Source organism: Scleropages formosus, chromosome 8 (genome assembly GCF_900964775.1).
Source record: "Scleropages formosus chromosome 8, fSclFor1.1, whole genome shotgun sequence".
Lineage (NCBI taxonomy): Eukaryota > Metazoa > Chordata > Actinopteri > Osteoglossiformes > Osteoglossidae > Scleropages > Scleropages formosus.
Window position 1 is genome coordinate 17,446,922 of NC_041813.1, and position 19,667 is coordinate 17,466,588.

At 46.1% G+C, this 19,667-nt stretch overlaps 3 protein-coding genes across 4 annotated transcripts; 2 read left to right on the top strand and 1 right to left on the bottom strand.

Annotated features, from left to right (window-relative positions):
- Positions 1–1,076: 1,076 nt before the first annotated feature.
- LOC108937374 (GTP-binding protein Rhes-like) lies at positions 1,077–2,932 on the top strand. Its single transcript, XM_018757286.2, has 2 exons — positions 1,077–1,939; positions 2,180–2,932. The coding sequence occupies exons 1-2, from the start codon at positions 1,234–1,236 to the stop codon at positions 2,704–2,706; spliced, it is 1,233 nt and encodes a 410-aa protein (XP_018612802.2). The 5' UTR covers positions 1,077–1,233; the 3' UTR covers positions 2,707–2,932.
- A 965-nt stretch (positions 2,933–3,897) lies between these two features.
- rsad1 (radical S-adenosyl methionine domain containing 1) lies at positions 3,898–10,016 on the bottom strand. 2 transcript variants are annotated; one of them, XM_018757085.2, is made up of 9 exons: positions 9,649–10,016; positions 7,859–7,992; positions 7,534–7,738; positions 6,252–6,617; positions 5,954–6,017; positions 5,706–5,853; positions 5,081–5,135; positions 4,559–4,662; positions 3,898–4,364 (listed from the first exon to the last, which is right to left on the bottom strand). In XM_018757085.2, exons 1-9 carry the CDS (start codon positions 9,856–9,858, stop codon positions 4,259–4,261), a joined length of 1,392 nt encoding a protein of 463 aa, XP_018612601.2. In that variant the 5' UTR covers positions 9,859–10,016; the 3' UTR covers positions 3,898–4,258. The 2 variants fall into 2 exon arrangements, with proteins under 2 accessions (XP_018612601.2, XP_018612602.2); XM_018757086.2 differs by lacking the exon at positions 7,859–7,992.
- Positions 10,017–11,338: 1,322 nt separating this feature from the next.
- Positions 11,339–19,434, top strand: LOC108937234 (uncharacterized). The gene is made up of 6 exons (XM_029254138.1): positions 11,339–11,366; positions 12,357–13,380; positions 15,489–15,513; positions 17,154–17,232; positions 17,552–18,193; positions 18,547–19,434. The coding sequence occupies exons 1-6, from the start codon at positions 11,339–11,341 to the stop codon at positions 18,561–18,563; spliced, it is 1,815 nt and encodes a 604-aa protein (XP_029109971.1). The 3' UTR covers positions 18,564–19,434.
- Positions 19,435–19,667: the final 233 nt, after the last annotated feature.

Below are 19,667 nucleotides of genomic sequence, written 5' to 3' on the forward strand. Positions count from 1 at the left end.
TGGAGAAAATCTCTTCAAAGGACATTATCATGAAATGTTAAAAAGCCTGAACAAAATCAAATTCTTGCCAGTCATATGTAATATTTGCATCCTATAGTTGAGTGATCCAACCTTCAGAACAATCTTAAAAGCATTATTACAACACCATGATTTAAAAATTAAATTGGATGTGTATCATATTTTCTTCCAAGTGAAAAAGTCACACGGATTATTCCAGAACTGTACATCTATGTTAGCGCCAACATAAAGCAGCACAAGCCAAGCTGCAAACAAGCTATTGCCAGGACAAGCTGAGTATCTTTAACCATTTATTTATTTAATTATTATTATTGCATAAACACTATTTACTGAGCACATTTTGTTTGCCAAATCTCACCTGCATGGAAGGTTCCAGAACAAAATGTACAGGCCTGCTAGGCGAAAATGAGAGCAAATATGACATAACCAGCATTTGCTGATTGTTCTGACATTTCTGTCCTAAATAAACGCAGAGACTGGCTGCAAATCAGGGGTCTTCACATCTCTGCATTAAATAACAAGTCTTCAAGCAATATGCAAATTCGATTTAAATGACTCACACCTTTACATAAAATGGCAAATCGTGTGTCCTTTATTTCTTTCTTTCTTTATTTCCTGCCAAACATCGTGACTGCAGCTGAGGTCCCTGGATACCAGTTGAATCACACCGTACATTATTTACTGATCCCAAATATGACACATGAAAAATCGCATATCGTCAGACTGATGGGCAAAAATTGGAAGTTAAATCGCGCATCATTTGAATTTATACCCTGTGAAATACAGTATATTTACTCCTTTTCTATTCATTCCTCAGTCAGATCCCATGCACGGAGAGACCTAAACGCCCATTTTCCACACACACTCAGTTCTAATATTTTCATTGTTTATTAGCGGGTCTATTTCTTAAAACGCTACCGAAATAAAAAGCGCAGCACAGACTCTCAGTCGATGCGCAGGAGGACAGCGGGTCTTTCCCTGAATAGTGCCGAGTGGGTGGTCTGCAGGGAGGGGCTCGCAGCTCGTGCCGAAGGCATCATGCGGGTCCGGAACGTCCGATCTGTGCGCGGTGACGTCGCAGCTCGCGAGCTCGCGACTCCTGTACAAAAGGGAGCGCGGCGCGCGCGGGGCGCTGATTCGCGGACGGACTCCATGCTCGGCGGCGGCAGGCGGAGCAGCTGCTCATCCTTCAGCGCTCGTCTCGTCGCAAGATAGATGCCGCCATCGGAGCGGGCCATGGAAGTGAAGGCATCCGGCGCGTTCTTCTCCGCTCAAGGGACCGCGGATCATCATCCGGGGTGCGACGGCAAGGTGGTGCCGCACAGGTGCGCCCACGGAAGACCTCGGACCCTGTTCCCTGGTGGTGCTGGAAGAAGAGAGGCGTGCGCGGCTGGCTCGTCGTCGAAGCTGCTCGTAGAGTACAAACCCAGCAGCAGCATCCCCGTGCCAGAGACCACCCGGGTCCCGAAAGCGGCGCTCGGGACCATCAGAACCGTGACACCCCCCTGGAGGCAGCCGGAGATGAGGGGCAGGACGGTGCGCTCCTCGAGCATCGGCGCCCGGTACCCGTCCTTGGAGCGATTCACGTGCAAGAGGTACTCGGTGGACCGACTGGCCGTGCTGGCGCTGCACGAGCCGATAGGCGGCGTCTTGCTGCAGGACGAGCCCCCGCCCGAGCACCTGGGCTCCGTGAAGCCCAAGAACTGCCGGCGCATCGTGGTTCTGGGCGCGCGCCGCGTGGGCAAGACCTCCATCCTGCGCCGGTTCCTGCGCGACGGCTTCGAGGAGCGCTACGAGCCCACGGCCGAGGACTTCCACAGGAAACTCTACCAGATCCGCGGGGAGACCTATCAGCTGGACATCCTGGACGCCTCGGGCGAGAGAGACTTTCCCGCCAAGCGCAGACTCTCCATCCTGACAGGTAGGAGGCTCTCGTTGTTGTGGAAGTCTTAATCACCCCTTCACCCTTATTTGATAACATGGATAAATCACGATTCCTTCACACTGCATACTCGATCTGCTAGAATTAACCTGTCTTTGACTCTTTCTCTACTCCTTATGTAACAATCCCATTAATTCTGCTGCAGGACTATTAAAAACACCACTCTGTACGCATCCTCTACCTGATGACTAAATGTCTTCGTTCTCGTCTTTTCCGCAGGCGATATTTTTCTTCTCGTTTTCAGCATGGATGACAGAGATTCTCTAGACGAACTGGCCGCGCTGCTCAAAGAGGTTGTTGCTGCCAAAGCCAAGCTTCTGAAAACCAGGGAAAACTCCTGTGTGCCAGTGGTGATATGTGGCAATAAAGTTGACCTGAGTCCGGAGGAGAGGACTGTGAGCCGGGCGGATGTTTGCCAGGCGCTTGGCAACGATTTCCCCTATTTTGAGACTTCAGCCAAGAATGGCACCAACCTAGAAGAAATGTTTGAAGCTCTGGCAGAACGAGGTGGACTGCCGACTGAAACCGGGCCGTCTCAGCACCGGAAGGTGTCCATCCGCTCCTACAGGGCCCTGCATTCTGGCCGGAGGGTCGGACGAAGGCTGACAGTCGTTCACGATACGCCCTGCGGCGTGGTCTGCCCTTTGACCCGGCGCCCGAGCTTCAACACCGACCTCCGCCGGGTCCTCGGACCCAACTCCTCAAGGAAGCGAAGGAAACCTCTGGACAAGTGTCAAATTCAGTGAGACGGAGCTCAGGGAACATTAACCATAATACAATTTCTATGAAATAAGTAGCCCGTGTAATTGTTGTTTCAAACCAACAAAATACAGATTTTCTCATGTCGTTTATAACTTGTATTCAATACCTTCTGGCTGGACCAGCAGATAAAAACAGTGGATTGTGTGTGCAAAATGAAATGTGTGACTTCTTTTACACTGCATGAGCAATTATCAATAAAATAACTGAATGCATTTGATTTTGTTGTTGACTTCATTTTTTTTGCCAATGTCTGACATCAACACGTTTTCAAATATCCTACAGCTCTCCATCGCCACTAGATAGTACCTATGGCAGGGCATTTACCGTTGCACTCGATGTATTCATGCACATATTGACCATTTATGGGAAAACAAGGAAGGACACAAGAGTGGGTGTCCAGTCCTGGAGTAAATCCAAAACTTGAGTTGTATAAGATCCCAGAGCTGAGTTGCACTCTACTGTGACATAACACATAACAAAGTGGGAGCGAGGTTTTGACTGAATGAGGTCCAAGCGAAAGCCCACGCAGTCGTGAGCGAAGGGCCCGCTGGGAACGTGGGAATCGTGGTTCGCTCACAGGTGTAGTGCTGCGTCTTACATAAAGCAATAATTCAATATAAATAAACTATTTATCAGCACTACAGCTCACGTTCAAATCCCCACCACAAGGTTGAAGCTTAATACATTACATTATCCATATCTTAAAGTTTTAAAATCACTACGGCAATTTGCTAACAAAAATAACATAATAGACAATAAACATAAAAACCTTGTAACAGAAATATTGCTTTACTTTGATATTTTATAATCATAGGGTCACAAGTTCTTCTGCAAATGAATTTTTGCACGTTCAAGGTCATAACAGCCAGTAGCGCTATGCAGATATAACTGAGCACTATTGTACACACAGTGTATTCGGCAATCGTAAAACGTGAGACGTAAGTAACAGAAACAGACTGCCTTCCAGCGATATTCAACAACCTATATATACCGTGAAAACACAGACACAGTTATCAAAATAAATTAAAGATTATATCAAAACACTCCCGCAAGCCTAAGGCTATTGCGACAAACATTACACTCATGAAATATGACATTAAATTACAGACATTCATACTGCAACGTGAACAAACAAACATTATGTAAAATGTTTGACTGCATAACTACTTTGGGATCTTCAAATATTTTCTTATCAAATAGAATTATAGTATTAAATATAGACTGTGAGGAAACTAAATAATTTTGTTGACACGGCAGAAGAGTCTCATTTTTTTATGTCCATTTCTTGAGCTGGAAGGATAAAATCCTTCATGAAGTTCTGCTGTCATCATGGTTAAAGGTTACCTGACAGACCTTGCTATCACGCCATCCAGGTCCCACAGTGTGCGTCCCTGGGATTCGCCCCACCTCACACGACGGCCGGTGGTCCTGCTTCCTGCTTCCGCTGGTTTTCACACATCAGGAAAGGATGATCATGCAGGACACAGATGCAGAATCTTGGACCCTACACCTTTCAGTCCTTGAGACCCCATCCCATCACCCACGTGCCCCTTTTTGGCCACCGTGTTCCTGCAGCTGGAGCAGCAATGGGGGCAGCAGACTGTCCAGAAGTGCCAACCCCTCCCAAGAGCATCGCAACCCCCTAGAGCAGGAGAGAGGATGCAGTTCATTGATTAAAAAAAAACTTTTAGGTGACGTTATGAGATTCTCAGTCTTATTGATACGTCTACTGCTTTCTAATATAAGAATTACAGAATATAAGAATTTGTTTTATTGGTGAATAAAACAAATCACTGATCTCTAACACAGTGTGTGTATTGTTCTGGGCGTGGTCACCTGTCATCCAAGACCAGTAGGCCTCTGTCCTGCAGCTCCTGAACCTCTATGGAGGTCCCCAGCACCTTCTGGAGGTCTGCATCTGGGCTGAACTGCCTCCAGTGCTAACAAACACACACACACACACACACACACACACACACACAGTCAGAGCCACAAAACAAACACATCTAATAATACTTTTATTAGTCACCATTTATGATGAGTTGAAAGACAGAGTGCAATAAAACTATGGTTGCCATCCAGATCAGAGGATTATACTGGAGAAATGACAGAATACATTTTATAAGAAAATATATAATGTTTTCTTCTACATACATTAGAAGAACTAGAGATACATTTTCATGTGAGACATTTCCATTTGGTGCATCCTTTGGTAAATAAGCTGCAAATGATCACAGGTGCCTGTGCGTATGAGGGGTTAGAAGAACAGGAAGCGCTTCCAGGGGTTACATGTAACCCGTGGGCGGCGGTGCGAGAAGAAACGTCAGCACAGAGTTCGGGCGGGAGGAGGAGACATACCTCATGAGATACCCCCTCGGCCAGGCGCAATCCCATTAACAACACCTCCTCCAGGCTGCGGGCAGAGAGAGTCACAAACACCATACGGCCTTCTCAACATAGCTGCTTACACATACATGTAACATGACCAAATCCACACACACCCACGCCACATGTCAAATGATGCTCGTGTTGAAGAGCTAGGAGAAATTTCATTGTGTCAAGCAGAGCTCTATGCATCTCAGCGTAGGAGATGCTACGGAGTGCAGTATCCTGGAAATCACACACACACACACACACACACTGTCTGAAACCGCTTGTCCCAAGCGGGGTCGCGGCGAACTGGAGCCTAACCCGGCAACAGAGGGCGTGAGGCTGGAGGGGGAGGGGACACACCCAGGACAGAACGCCAGTCCGTTGCAAGGCACACCAAGCAGGACTTGTACCCCAGACCCACCAGAGAGCAGGACTCGGCCAAGCCCGCTGCGCCACCACGCCTCATTATCCTGTAAATAATATGGATAAAATGGATCACTTTGTATAAGTATAGTTTGGTGTAAGTGAGTGACAAGAAGGATGAGCTGCAGAAACTTGCGTGTGTCAGAGTGAGAGCAAGAAAAAGAGTAAAGAGACCAGGTCCACTCACAGCTCCAGGTGCTCGAGTGGGATCCTTCGCCGTGTGCCGTGACCCCAGCGCTGGACCTCCTTAATCCACACATCAGGTTCTAGGGTCTGGGTCCGGGCCTCCCTCAGCACCCGACCCTCTTCCCGGGGGGTGAAGCGACCATGGGCCCCTGGCATCAATCACACACAAGTCAAATCAACGGCACACATATACACAAATAAAGACCCAGCCTGTCCCAGCTTTTTTTAAAAGTATTTGATATGTCTCACCTGGGCCAACTCCCAGGTACTGACCCGCCTTCCAGTAGTTCATGTTGTGAGAACTGACAGCACCCTGTGAACACACACATACACACAGACACCATTTCCAACTATGTGAAAAATCAGTTATTCATGGAAGTTATTCAAGAGATCTTGCCCATAAACCACCCTGAATAAACACATTTTTTTCAATTATCAAAATAACTTCTCTTCATATTTTAACAGAAGTAACTATAACGTGAGCTGAGAGAGCCTCAATAAATGATGGTTTATTTAAATCAATTTTGAGTTTCTTATGAGGACTTACATTTCTGGCAAAGTTCGACACTTCATACTGCAGGAAGCCTCGCTTTCCCAGAATCCTCCGGGCACTGTCATACATTTGGGCCATGGTGTTCTCTTCCGGTACCCCCAGCAGACCTGCCTGCACCTGCTTAAAGAGGTATGTTCCCCTCTCCAGGGTTAGCTGGTACAGGGACACGTGGTCATCACACACCGACAGCAGCTCTTCCAGCTCCGTTTCCCACAATCCTGCAGTCTGACCTGGGCGCCCAAAGATGACGTCCACAGACACGCGTCCCGGACACAAGCGTTGGGCCTCAGCCACCGTGCGCAGGGCATCCTGGGAACTGTGGTCTCGCCCGAGCACTCTCAGGTCCTCATCATGCAGAGACTGCAGAGAATGATAAGCTCATGTAAAAGAGAGCACTGGATGTGCGTGAATGCTGTAAACCTAAACAAAATGTGTGGGGCGGCACGGTGGCACAGCGAGTAGCGCTGCTGTCTCACAGCGCCTGGGTGGTGTGAGAGAATGTGGGTTTGATCTCCGCTCAAACGGAGTTTACATGTTCTTCCTGTGTCTGCGTGGGTTTCCTCCAGGTGCTCTGGTTTCCTCCCACACTCCAAAGACATGCTGGTCAGGTTCCCCATAGTGTAAGTGACAGAGAGTGTGTTCCACTGATGTATGGATGAGTGATCCAGTGTAAGCAGTGTATATAGCAGTGTAAGTCACCGCGGTGAATAAGGTGTGTGGGCTGGTAACACTACATAGAGCTCATTGGAAGTCGCTTTGGGCAAAAGTGTCTGCTAAATAAATGTAAGGTGAAGATGCACATTTTATTATCTGCTCTTGTCATAATTTCAATGCTAAACAAATTCTTCCATCCAAAGAAACTTACTCTGTCATCCATTTGTACGGTTGTATTTTTTACTGCAGTAATTTACGTTAAGTACCTGTGCAGGGGAAGTGCTGTATACCCCCCTCAAAGGTCCTGCAGTCCATGTCATTGCAAAAGAAGAATTATTATTGAATTACTGTATTACTACTGTCAATCTTTTTTCAGCTGATACCTGCATTTAATGCAACTTTCAATAATATTGGGGAAATTTTACAATTTTTATCCCATATAAACAGCAGGATATTCTTATTACGCCAATTCAGGGTAAGTGCCTTGACTAAAGTTACCACAGCAGGAGAGGGGGTGTCAACCAGGGACCTTCAGAGCGAAAGGAGACGCTGCGAACCAATGGCCTGCTGCACCAGGAGATGTGTGTGTTTTGTGCGTATTCTGTGTGTGACCGAGGCAAACCTGCACTCCAACGGAGAAGCGGTTCACACCAGCGACTTTAAAGTCCCCCAGGGAGGACGCCCCAGCAGGGGTGGGGTTGACCTCCAGAGTGACCTCAGCATCCCCTGGAAGGTGGGCGTGTCTGGCAGCCGTCTCCAGGACCGCAGCGATCGTTGAAGGCGGAGCCAGGCTGGGAGTTCCACCGCCGAAAAACACGGAAGTGATGCTGATTCAGACAAAAACAAGGCACGGGGTCATAAGGTGTAAGGAGCGGAGAAGATTATGGGATGGCTGTAAAGGCTACAGCGATAGGAGGGCACAGGGTGGGGACCACAGAGGTACAGACCGGGAAACCTGGCTGAGGTGCAGCAGCGTCTCCGTTTCCCTCTCCAAACACTCCCTCATGGTGGCCTGACTGACAGCTCGGGAAATGTACTTGTTAAAGTTGCAGTAGGAGCATCGTCTCAGACAGTAGGGCCACTGTGGAGACGGAGACAGCGACGCACGATGAGTCAGAGAGAGAAGCTACACCTCCATCACCCACGCTGCGAAACTCCCCTCCGTGTCCAGAAAACACAGAGAACCGCACAGGGTATTGACGCCGAATCGGGACTCCTCCTCCAGATCCGTCACGTTGGGGCGCGTGGATTTACTGATGCGGTTTGGGAAGAAAGTTCCCGTAGTCACAGAAATAACTTCCAGTGTTTCACACTGTCCTACTACCGTCACCTGCTCTTCCACAAGTCGTTTAACGACCAGTTGTTCTCTTCACGCTACCTGCTCCTCCATCAAAGTTACTGAGTGTCCATCGCCTGCCGTCCCATCACTGATACTGACTGTTCCACCAACGCCAGTGAATATTCAATCTCCTGTTACAGAATCACAACCTGAAATGGAATCAGTTTATTGACCAAGAGCAGTAAAAGCTCCAGGAATTTGCCCTGGTCCTTCTACATACATCCCCTCCATACAAGGACATGTGATGTGACAATAAGTGGCAGTACAGGCAACTGGGGTTGTACATTTACATTACATTGATTTTTTTTTTTTTTTTAGAGGGGGGGGTGTCACATCCACACCCACAACACAAGCAACAACACCCGACTCCGCACTAGCTCATGAGTAATCGCTCACCCTCTGAAGACCCTCTTCAGCTCCCGTACCTTTGCGGAATCTCGTTTGAGACAACCGCCTTCCTCGTGTTACTACACTCTTGCTCTGTCCACGATCTCTGGTTTTTTTTTTGACTCCTTGCTTCGTTCTCCGACCACGTCCATGCATCCTCGTCCCTGTCCTGTTCGCCGATCGACCGACCCTTCGCCTGTCCCTGGTTTTGAGACCTTGCCTCCTCCCTCAACGTCTAACGAACAACGCAGCCGTCTCGGATCCCTGTGTTCCGCGTGACAGGGGGCACGGTGACACCGCGGGTTTGGCTGGGTCCTGCTCCCTGGTGAGTCTGGGGTTCGAGTCCCGCTTGGGGTGCCCTGTCATGGACTGGTGTCCTGTCCTGGGTGTGTCCCCCTCCCCCTCAGCCCTGCGTTGCCGGGTTAGGCTCCAGTTCGCCACGACCCTGCTTGGGACAAGCGGTTTCAGACTGCGTGTGTGTGTGATTTTTTTTTTTTTTAACTGACACTTTTCTCCAAAGCAACTTACAATGTTAAGTTAGATGCAATTACTTACTCATTTATACATCTGGGTCAATTTTTTTACTTTAACGACATAGGGAAATACATTACTCACAGGTATTACAGCCGGAGGTGAGATTGGAACCTGCGACCTTTGGGTACAAAAGGCAGCAACTCTAACCACTATAGTACCAGCTCTATCCCAACTTGGACACTGGGTTGTGGGTTCAGTACAGGGTGGGATACATGCAGATTCTACACAATCAATGTACACATGATTGAGATTTACACACTGTGACTGTCAGTGTAAAACACTGGCTGCACAAATTAACACAACAAGTCTCTCCCTGCAAATTACAGTCCTCGGTGTGTATATTATTATATTACATCAATACCAGTTGTTCCATCAGTTACTGCATATATTTGTCACCTATTGATTGTTACACGAATCATGGTAAACTACTACTCTGTACTAAGACAGTACTGCTGCATGTTCATTGGTGAAACCCACGTGCACATAGATGGCCGCCTCCTCTGACAGCCTCCCACACTTCTTTTCTGTTTCTTGTTCAAATCCAGAGCCGCTCGCATTCCCGCGTGTTTCACCGGACCGGTACCGGTACCGGCTGAGAGCGGCTCGGAACCTGCACGTGCCGGTCTTCACTGACAGCATCGTTCTCAGAACACACAGTCCCGGCGAACATTTTAAAAGTACAAACATCCTTCTGTAGCAGCAAATAAAATATAAAAAATACCACAGATTGCGTCCAGAGACTCACTATCAACTGGACTATACTCGATAACTTATGAAAAAATATATCTGTTTAAACGCTACACTAAGGAATGGGTTTAATCTCATTCTCGCCGTACCGTCCCGCAATGAAGTTTGTCCATAGCGGCACCCCGTAATCGGACAGGAAGAAAACGAGATGTATCTTCTTCCTCGTTGAATTACGCTGTGTGACGCAATAACAGAGTGATTAATGTCGCCATCTATTGGCCAATGCGACGATGACCAGTGGAAATAATAAGTCTTCATAGTCACAACTCAGACAAAAGTTCCCGAACTCCGTTGTCCAGCTGCTGTTTGGATAATTGTTCTGCAGGCCAGAAAATTATTAAATGTACAAGAGTGACGCCAGTCCGTCGCAAGGCACCCCAGATAGGACTCGAGCCCCAGGCCCGCTGCGCCATCGCGTCCCCCCATGCAATACGCGCTAACCGTTTTTTCCTGTCCTGACAAAATACTGCCACCTCGTGGACAAAAGTAAACACTGCCGTTATAAACCATCGTCTCTGTGAAAAAGTTGATGACATATTGCTGCTCTGGGTGGTTTGAAAAGATAGAAATTGATGCGGCACAGATTTTACTAGATAACAAAAACGGGTTCAAATATGTAAAAAAAAAAAACCCTTTAAAACCGCATAATCTGGAAACCTGCATAATTTTCTGCAGTATAACTCTCCTAAGCATCAAGCTCATGCAGCGTCAGCTTTTTCGTCATGGTAAATGCTGCCGCTTCGTGGACAAACGTGAGCACTACAGTTATCGACACTTATTCTATATTTGTCTTTGACAAGATCGCTGAAGGGCAACGCAGCTTTAAGTGAACCAGGGTTACCCAGAGAAGCCTTGCATTTGACTGCCCCCACATATACACATAAACAGGAAGTGTTATTTTAAACCATCACTCTGCTTTGATTGTCATAATCGAAATCGATTTGGGAGCAGTATCATTAATCGCGCAGTCAAAGTAACCGGTGGCACGTGCAGAATAAACAATGTACGGTGACACTCCTAGCGCTCTAGGCCCTGAAACACAATATATACATTTGTAAACTGGCTTGAATACAATAGATCTGTAACTGATCCAAGAGATTAAGTGACCTATATACCAGTGTAGGTACAAACAAGGTGATTAAAACATTTATTTATTTGGGGTTTGCATATTTTGCGCATGTGTGTGTGCGCGCGCTTGTCACAAGGTCAGTGATCACAAGGCCGCGGGAAATTTTCCGCTCTGCACAGGAGCTAAAACGTAATCAATGAACAGAGGAAGAGGCAACTGAGAAGCACAGTAGATTAAATCTGATGACGTGACAGTCCATAAATACCGGTGCTGATGCTGAAATAAGGACAGAGAGGCCACTCGCAGACAGATCCTGAGCATCTTTGCAGTCTGAACGTGCAGAACAACGATATGGACAAAAGGGTCATGAGGAGAGACGGTGAGTGAAATATTCTCCTGATGGCTCTGCTGCTGCTTAGCTATAACACCACTACTGATTACATGAGGGGGGTGTGGTGGCGCAGTGGGTTGGACCGGGTCCTGCTCTCCGGTGGGTCTGGGGTTCGAGTCCCGCTTGGGGTGCCTTGCGATGGACTGGCGTCCCCTCCTTGGTGTGTCCCCTCCCCCCTACAGCCCCATACCCTGTGTTGCCAGGTTAGGCTCTGGCTCCCTGTATGGAACAAGCGGTTCAGACTGGTTACGTAACAGAGTTGACAATTCTAAATATATCACTTTTAAACATCTAATTATGCTCCCTCTATTTATAGACATTAAATCATATCTGGTTACATGTCTGGAAGAGATCTGTATAATAATGGCTTTCACTGATCTATATTATATATAATAAAATATGTTTAGGTGGCGCAGTGGGTTGGACCGCAGTCCTGCTCTCCGGTGGGTCTGGGGTTCAAGTCCCGCTTGGGGTGCCTTGCGGTGGACTGGCGTCCCGTCCTGGGTGTGTCCCCTTCCCCCTCTGGCCTTACGCCCTGTGTTGCCGGGTAGGCTCCGGTTCCCCGTGACCCCGTAAGGGACAAGCGGTTCTGAAGATGTGTGTGTGTGTGTGTAAAATATGTTTACGATTCATAAACATCTGAAAAGAAAGCATGAAAGAAAAGAATTGATACTCCTTATATTCATAACCAATGTTCCTTGGTTATGAAGAAATGTATGAACAAATATTTCCATAATGATATATTACATAAATACGGAAAACTAGAGGAAAAACAGTAAGTCTTGAAGAGAATGTAAGAAGTGTAGTTAAAAGTGTAGTTAAAAATCTGTGTACCTCATCTTAAAACATCTTCAGTGATTTGCCATAGAAGAAGTAAGAAATTAAATTCCCTTCAGTCTATACATTAGGATATTATTTAATGAAACTGGCTCATAAACAGAAATGGTCACTGATGTAAAGTTGGTGCCTCAATCACAGCGTTCCACAAGGAGGAGCTGAGGATTGTGATCTTCGGGAGCAGTGGTCCGTCACAGTTCCATCTCACCAACTGCATCCTGGGAAGGAAGGAGTTTTCCAAGGTCGTGTGCAGCATTGCGGGTTGCCGCAAGAACCTGGGCAAGCTGGCCGGCCGATGGGTATCCGTGGTGAACGCACCCAACTTCTACGACAAGGACCTGTCACGGAGCAAGATGGAGGAGGAGCTGAGGAGGTCAAAGTGCCTGTCCTCCCCAGGCCTCCATGCTGCTCTGGTGGTGCTGGACCTGGAGAAGCTCTCGCCCAATGACATCTCTGTGCCCAAGTTGGTGACAAAGCACTTTGGAGAATCTGTCCTGGGCCACACGCTGATCCTCCTGTCCTACGAAGGCCATCTTGAGCGTGCAGCCCTGGAGGACTGGATCCTGAGGAGGGACAGTCATCTGAGAGTGCTGGTGGAGCAGTGCGGGGGCAGGTTTCACGTCTTCAGCAGGAGCTGGAGGGACCCTACGTGGAGCCGGGAGCTCCTGGAGAAGATCGAGAAGATGCTGAAGAACCATGGTGGGATGTTCTATTCCAACAAGTCTTATGCCAGGGCTGAGCGGAGCATCAGGAAGGAAGAGAAGCGGCTGCTGAAGAAGCGGGCGGAAGAGATGAAGAGGGTGTGGCGGGAGCTGGAAGAGCAGTACAGGGGGGAGGAGCTACGCAAAAAGATGGAGGAGTACGAGGCCTGCGTGGGGGCGGAGATCAGAGCCAAAGCGGAGCTCGATAACCGGTGGCTCAGGACCTCCCTGGCAGTGGGGATAGGGTTGGGCTTTGTGACGGGCGTTGCGCTCGGCTCCATTGCAGGTGTGGTAGAAGGGCCAGTGGGTGTGGCTGTGGGCGGAGCCATTGGTGGGGCCATGTGCGGAGCAGCTGGGGGAGCAGTTCAAGTCGCAATGAAAAACATCGAAGACAGAGTGGTCCCCCAAGCTCGCACCTTCAGCTTCAACTCGGTCTTCATCAATCGGTTCTACCGGTCACACCGGTCAGGACTGTGATCTGGACGCTCTTAGAATCACTGCAGCTGTTACCCAGGATTCATGACAAACGACTTCAATGACCACAACTACCACAATGTCATTTATTGTTACTGTCACACACCATTTATTTTGGATTGACAACAATGATATGAGCACACTAATCCCTGATCAAGGACACAAGATGACAGTTCTGGTCACTAGTGGGGCCTTTTTGGAGCAGCTCCTCTTCTCAGAAGGACAAACTTAACCTGCAGGAATAAATATGCAGCAAAAGAGTAGAGGCAGTAAGCAGGATGTGAAAATATAATGAAAACATAACTTGAGAGGCCAGTCACTGCTTGTTCCTGATCTTTACCATCTTCCGAACTACACTCAGTGCGTATGATCAGGAATAAAACAGAAACAGCTTAGAAAGCAGCACAGACAACACATGCGATGCATATTTTGTACCTCCGAGAGGTCCTCTTGTAAAAGCAGGAAAGCCGAGACCCTCATCCTTGTAAGTGAAGCTGAAAACAAACAGTTTTTCTGCTGATCGAAAGCTGGTGTGAGCATCAGTGTCTCATTACTGCTTCAGTGTGTGATGATCTTTTATTCTGCTTGTCATTACTGAATGTCTCACATGATCTGGGTTCTTTTCCACGAGAAAGAACTTGATAGTTCTGCATTTCACTGCGCTGCTAGTCCTTTCAGTGTCCATTTCATACACTGAAAAAAAATGGAACACGCAGGTCATTCATATTATTTCCATGCATTGTCATTAATCGCTTTCACCGAAGGTTGCGGAAATGTAGAAGAGGAGATCATGAATCCAACCGCCCTGCGGATTATAAAACAATTCATCCGAACAGCCTGTTGTGAGTGAAATTCAGAAAATCAACAGAAAAAAAACTGAGGAAGCACAAAAGTCCACAGATATTCAGTTGCTTCTTGACTTACGAACTTATCAGTAAGACACATTTTTTAAAAGGTATTTAGACTGGTTTATCTGCTTGGTGACTGAGACAGTGTCTGGTGAGGCATTTCAAAACATTATCCATTTAGCAGATGCTTTCCTCCAATCCTCCAAAGCGATGCAAATCTCGGAGTAAACAAAACTGGGTTGCTTAATGAAAGTTTTATTCAAATTTTGAAACTCTGCCTCTTATATATTCTATAAACATCCCGTTTTGCATTGCTGCTTGGAAACGTTGCGACTTTGTAGGCAGCATTTTCGATGAAACAAACCGTAGGTTTGCGCACTAAGTAATATACTGCACATCCAATTGTTACTTTAAGAATCTCCAGTGTTGGAAATATATTCAGTTTTCGGTGCATTTTCATTTATTAAAGTATTGTGTGTGTTTATAATGTTCATATTTGTGTTAGTAACATAAATATGTTGTACCTTATTTATCAAATAAGTTCAAGTTTTATTTTCCCTTCATTTTCAGTATGTCTAAATTTAAAGGATAAAAAAGTGCATTTTACTAGCAGAGGGATAAAGGTACGGACACGTGATTTTTGAAGAGCACTCACTCAGTTTGAAGAGCACTCACTCAGTCCCGTACCCCTCTTTTTGCACAGTACAGGAACGGCTGCATTTAGAAGTGATGATGCCACCCTTGCCTGTTCCGTATCTCATTTGACTTATGAACTTCAAGTAATAAATCAGCTCTTGGTTTTGGTTAAGGTGGGAAGTCGGGCACCAAATGCGCAGATGGAGTTGGATTCAGACCCGTAACCCTCCATCACGCCACCTCCAGTTTCCATGGGTGAAACGGAAAGTTCTCGGGAACAAAACAGCATTGTGAGACGGAAAAACGAAATCCTAACTAATTGGGAACAATCATACCAAAAAGGGGATCTTGTGAAAGATTTCACAAAATGACACATTTGAACAGTTTCCCTGTTGGTGGTCAGTTTGACATACGTCTGTGCCTGGGACTGCTAACCACAGCGGGGTCCAAAATGAATTGTCATCTTATTGGGGTTTTTGACAAAAAAATTTGAGGAAGAAGACCACTTTGACTTGTGCAGAAGTTGTAAGACAGTTGTCATGTCAACAGACGGACTGGAGACAGACGGGTAGGTTGTGAACCCAAGTGCGGGTCGGTTTTATTCTTTCCTCCAGGTTCCAAGAGCAGGACAGGATCAAGGTCAGGGACAGGGGAAGGTCTTCGAGGCACGAACGTCACAACAAGGGCAAGATGAACTTCAGTGGTCAGCAAACAGGTGATGGCTAGGGATCAGGAGCAGAAGTCATAGGCACAGGACAAGAAACCACAAGGGCGCTTGCAAGAATCCACACCATGGTGTGGTTCGGAACTCCTTTTATCCCATGTGTGACAACAGTGCACTAGCATAGTATGAGAAACATATATGGTATAGAGTTTATTGTGGTACGGGGGGCATGGTGGCGCAGTGGGTTGGACTGGGTCCCGCTCTCCGGTGGGTCTGGGGTTCGAGTCCTGCTTGGGGTGCCTTGCGACAGAATGGTGTCCTGTCCTGGGTGTGTCCCCTCCCCCTCCTGTGTTGCCGGGTTAGGCTCTGGCTCCCTGCAACCCCAGATGGGACAAGCAGTTCAGACAGTATGTGTGTGTGTTTATTGTGGTGTTTTGAGAGGTGGAGTTGACCAATATAATGTGTGATGTCCTTTGAAACAAACATTAAAAGAAACCAAACCTCTGTCTATCATATATATAATGTTTTTTTTTTTTCCTGTTAAGTCTATAGCAGGTAAATGACTGACTTTGCTCCATACATTTCTATTTCAGATTTGTATCAGTCACAGGCAATTTTCTCAAGCTAATTTAGTTGCAGTTACCACCAACAGAGAAACCAGTGCAGGAGCTCCAAATAATATTGCCCAGTATTCCTTTTGCTGCAACTTAACTTTCGAGTTAGTGCTGTAAAACACAACTAGTTAGAGCTGCTGCTCTTGGACTCAGAGGACTTAAATCCCAGCTCTTGCTATAATTCTCCAGGTGTAGACACGTATGGGATTCAGCGTTTTTAAAATATTGTCAGGCACTCCTTGTTTTCATCACTATGCATTTGTGCTTCGGTGAGGAATTAACAATGAATAATTAATAAGGAGCTAACTTTGCCATGTTCCGTGTCCGGGTGAGAAAGGACGGACCCAAGGCCAAGTGCAAGACGAACAGGACGTTTATTAGGGAACTCCACAGTCGTTGTCTCAGACAGGCGAGGGTCACCGAGGGGCTAACGTCGTTCAAAGGGATGATCCAGGAAGCGAAGTCGAGAGGGAGGCAAGGAGCTGGTAAACAGGAAAGCCAATCAGGTAGAAGGGTACAGGGATCGGGGAACAAGGAGCAAGGAACACCGGGCGAGGAGCGAGGGCATGGAACGATGAACAAGGAGGGGGCAGTAGAGCAGGTGTCTCGTGGGAAACTTGGGCTTGAGGCGAACAAGGTTCCGTGTAAGACTTGGTTTCGTCGTTGCCTTTAATGCACCCGCCCTGACTGGTTCCCAGGTGCAGCTCGTTGTGCCGGTAGCGCCGACGTGGCAATTTAGTTTCTTTTTCAGTTTATCTGAAGCGCTGAGACACTGTACTGCTTCACTATTCACTGCTCACTTATGAATTATATAAGGATTACACAAGCGACCTGAAAAAAAGAGGAGCTGGTTCTGCAATTGTTCAGAGGTTCATGGGAAAAAATAAAGAGAACAGAAACTGAATCTCTTCTTACATAGCCATATTTTTTTGTCTCATTTTGTTTCCGTTAAAAACACATTTAAAATCATACTAATGACAATTACGACTGTTTTGGATTAGAGAAGAACAGGAGATTCTGTAAAGAAAAGAAAAAAGTTAAATACAATGATGGAAACTGATGCTTTTCCTTCTGAAAATGGTAAGCTTTTCATTTGTTCATCTTTGACAAGAAGAGCGGCAGATCTAGGATTCAACTATAGTACGAAATGAATGATGTGACAATCTGAAAACAAGGCATTAGCAATTATATTAAATACGTGTTTAAGCGGAGAAACCACTCAAATTTTAGGTCCAAATATAACAAGTGTTTTTTCATTTAGTTTTGCATTTAAACTACGAATATAAGCAACATAAATCAAACAGCTCAACTTCACAAACCATTAACCCGAATACAATTAGCCGTACTACAACAAGTTAGTGTTGACACAAACTGCTGTGATTGTATTTTCCCATTACAGGTGAGACAAACAATTTATCAGAGCTGAGGATTGGGTTGCTGGGGTGGAGAGAAAGTGGGAAGAGCTCATCAGGAAACACCATCCTGGGGAGAGAGGAGTTTAGATGTGGAATAAGAACTGCACAGTGTGTGAAAAGACAAGGTGAAGTAGCTGGGAGGCAGATCACTGTGGTCGACACTCCGGGTTGGAGGAAGAACAAGTCTGCGAAGGACACTGCAGAGCTGGACAAAGAGGAGATTGGGTGCAATGTGTCTCTGTGTCCCCCGGGACCCTGTGCTCTATTACTGGTCATTAACGTTGACTCATCGTTCACAGAGACACACAGGAGATCAGCGGAGGAACATCTGGAGCTTCTCAGCGACACGGTGTGGACACGCACTATAGTGCTGTTCGCTGGTGGAGACTGGTTGGGAGACACAACTATTGAGCAGCACATTGAGTGCGAAGGGGAGGCCCTAAAGTGGCTTGTTGAGAAATGTGGGAACAGATATCATGTTCTCAACAACAAGAACAGGACTGATGGCTCTCAGGTCACAGAGCTGCTGAAGAAGATAGAAGGGATGGTGGCAGGAAACAGTACTGGATGCTTCATGTTACCAGCTCGACGAAGGGCATCAAGTAGTGAATATTTACGCCCCAATAGTAAGTTTTGTGTATTTGTTTCTACCTTTCATTTTTTCTCAAAAAACTGAAAACACGAAATAAAAAATTTTAATCTTTCTCTTTGTTAAGTAGTATTGGACCCTAAAATTAATTCTGCTGCCTTTTTTTCACCACAAAACGGAAAAGCTGAAAGTTATAAATTTGTAATCTTGACCTCTTTGGTTAGAAATGTTATGCCACTGTTTTAAAAACTGGAATTTAAAGTAGGGTACTTTAACAGGTTCTTTCGCACATTTTTACAAGTACATTTGGACATTTTTCTAACAAATGCATTAATGCCATTTCCTCAAACCTTCAAATCACAGAACTGATTGACTGTTTTTTTATTACAGTGTCTAAAAGAGTGTGAAGTTCACCAGGGGAATGTGCAGCCACACAAGCTCTCTCCAGTGTGAATTGTCCACAGCTGATGAAAAGACACAACCGCTGAGTTTAATATCCTTTGCATTACAGAACCATTAAGTCAGATCGGTAAAAAGGAATAATTCTTGAATAATAAATAATACTCATGTAATAAATCTCAAAATTATATCTTTTTAGATAATTTTTTAATAGTTACATGTAGAACAGCAAAACAATGGACCATTTATTCTTGCAGTGTCACGCCCACCACCACACTCTTTTGCCTCTTTCAGCGTATTTGGACATGCAGTTTGATCTTCATTTAAGCAATTTCTGTAGATAAAGGCGATATACTTGAACAACAACAGAACGAATTTGATTTTTCAATCATTTATTCAACAAAAAATTGAACTTATGTAATATTAATAGGTGGAAAAAGTAAGTACACCTCAGGTCCTAGAAGCTGGCATTGCCCCCTTTATCAGAAATAACTTCTTGCAGCTGTTTTATATAACTGTCTATCAGTCTTTGACTTGATAAAATTTGACATGCAGAATTTCTTTAACTGTGAAATGTCTGAGGGTTTTCTTGCACGTACAGCCCGTACATTTCAGTGGGATTCAAATCTGGGCTTTGACTAGGTCACTCCATAACCCTCCATTTCTTCTTTTTGAGGTATTCCTTGGTAGATACACTGGTATGCTTAGGATCATTATCCTGCTGAAAGGTCCACTTCTGCTTCAGCTTCAAGTTTTGGACAGGTGGCTTCACAGTTTCTCCAAGGACTCTGATATGTTGCAGAATTCACAGCTGAATCTATGGTTGCAAGTGAACCAGGCCCTGAGGCAGCAAAGCAACCCCAAACCATAACATTTCCACCAGCGTACTTTACAGTCAGTATGAGGTTCTTCTCTTCAAACGCTGCCTTTGGTTTGAACCAAACATTTCTTCTGGTATGGTGGCCAAACAACTCTGTCTTTGATTCATCTCTCCAGAGTACATTGTTCCAGAAGTCCTGGTCTTTGCCTAGTGTTCACTGGGAAACTTTAGTCTTGCCTTGATGTTGTTTCTGGACAGTAAAGGCTTCCTTTAATTAATTCAGGAAGTTTTT

Coding starts and splice junctions, on each gene's coding strand:
- LOC108937374 (XM_018757286.2), top strand. CDS start 1,234: ATGCCGCCATCGGAGCGGGCCATGGAAGTGAAGGCATCCGGCGCGTTC. Junction 1,940..2,179: donor CAGACTCTCCATCCTGACAG/GTAGGAGGCTCT, acceptor TCTTTTCCGCAG/GCGATATTTTTCTTCTCGTT.
- rsad1 (XM_018757085.2), bottom strand. CDS start 9,858: ATGTTTGTACTTTTAAAATGTTCGCCGGGACTGTGTGTTCTGAGAACG. Junction 7,993..9,648: donor AGGCGGCCATCTATGTGCAC/GTGGGTTTCACC, acceptor CCGTCTCCACAG/TGGCCCTACTGTCTGAGACG. Junction 4,365..4,558: donor CTACTGGTCTTGGATGACAG/GTGACCACGCCC, acceptor CTCCTGCTCTAG/GGGGTTGCGATGCTCTTGGG.
- LOC108937234 (XM_029254138.1), top strand. CDS start 11,339: ATGGACAAAAGGGTCATGAGGAGAGACG. Junction 15,514..17,153: donor AAGAGCAGGACAGGATCAAG/GTCAGGGACAGG, acceptor GTTTTGGATTAG/AGAAGAACAGGAGATTCTGT. Junction 17,233..17,551: donor TGCTTTTCCTTCTGAAAATG/GTAAGCTTTTCA, acceptor TTCCCATTACAG/GTGAGACAAACAATTTATCA.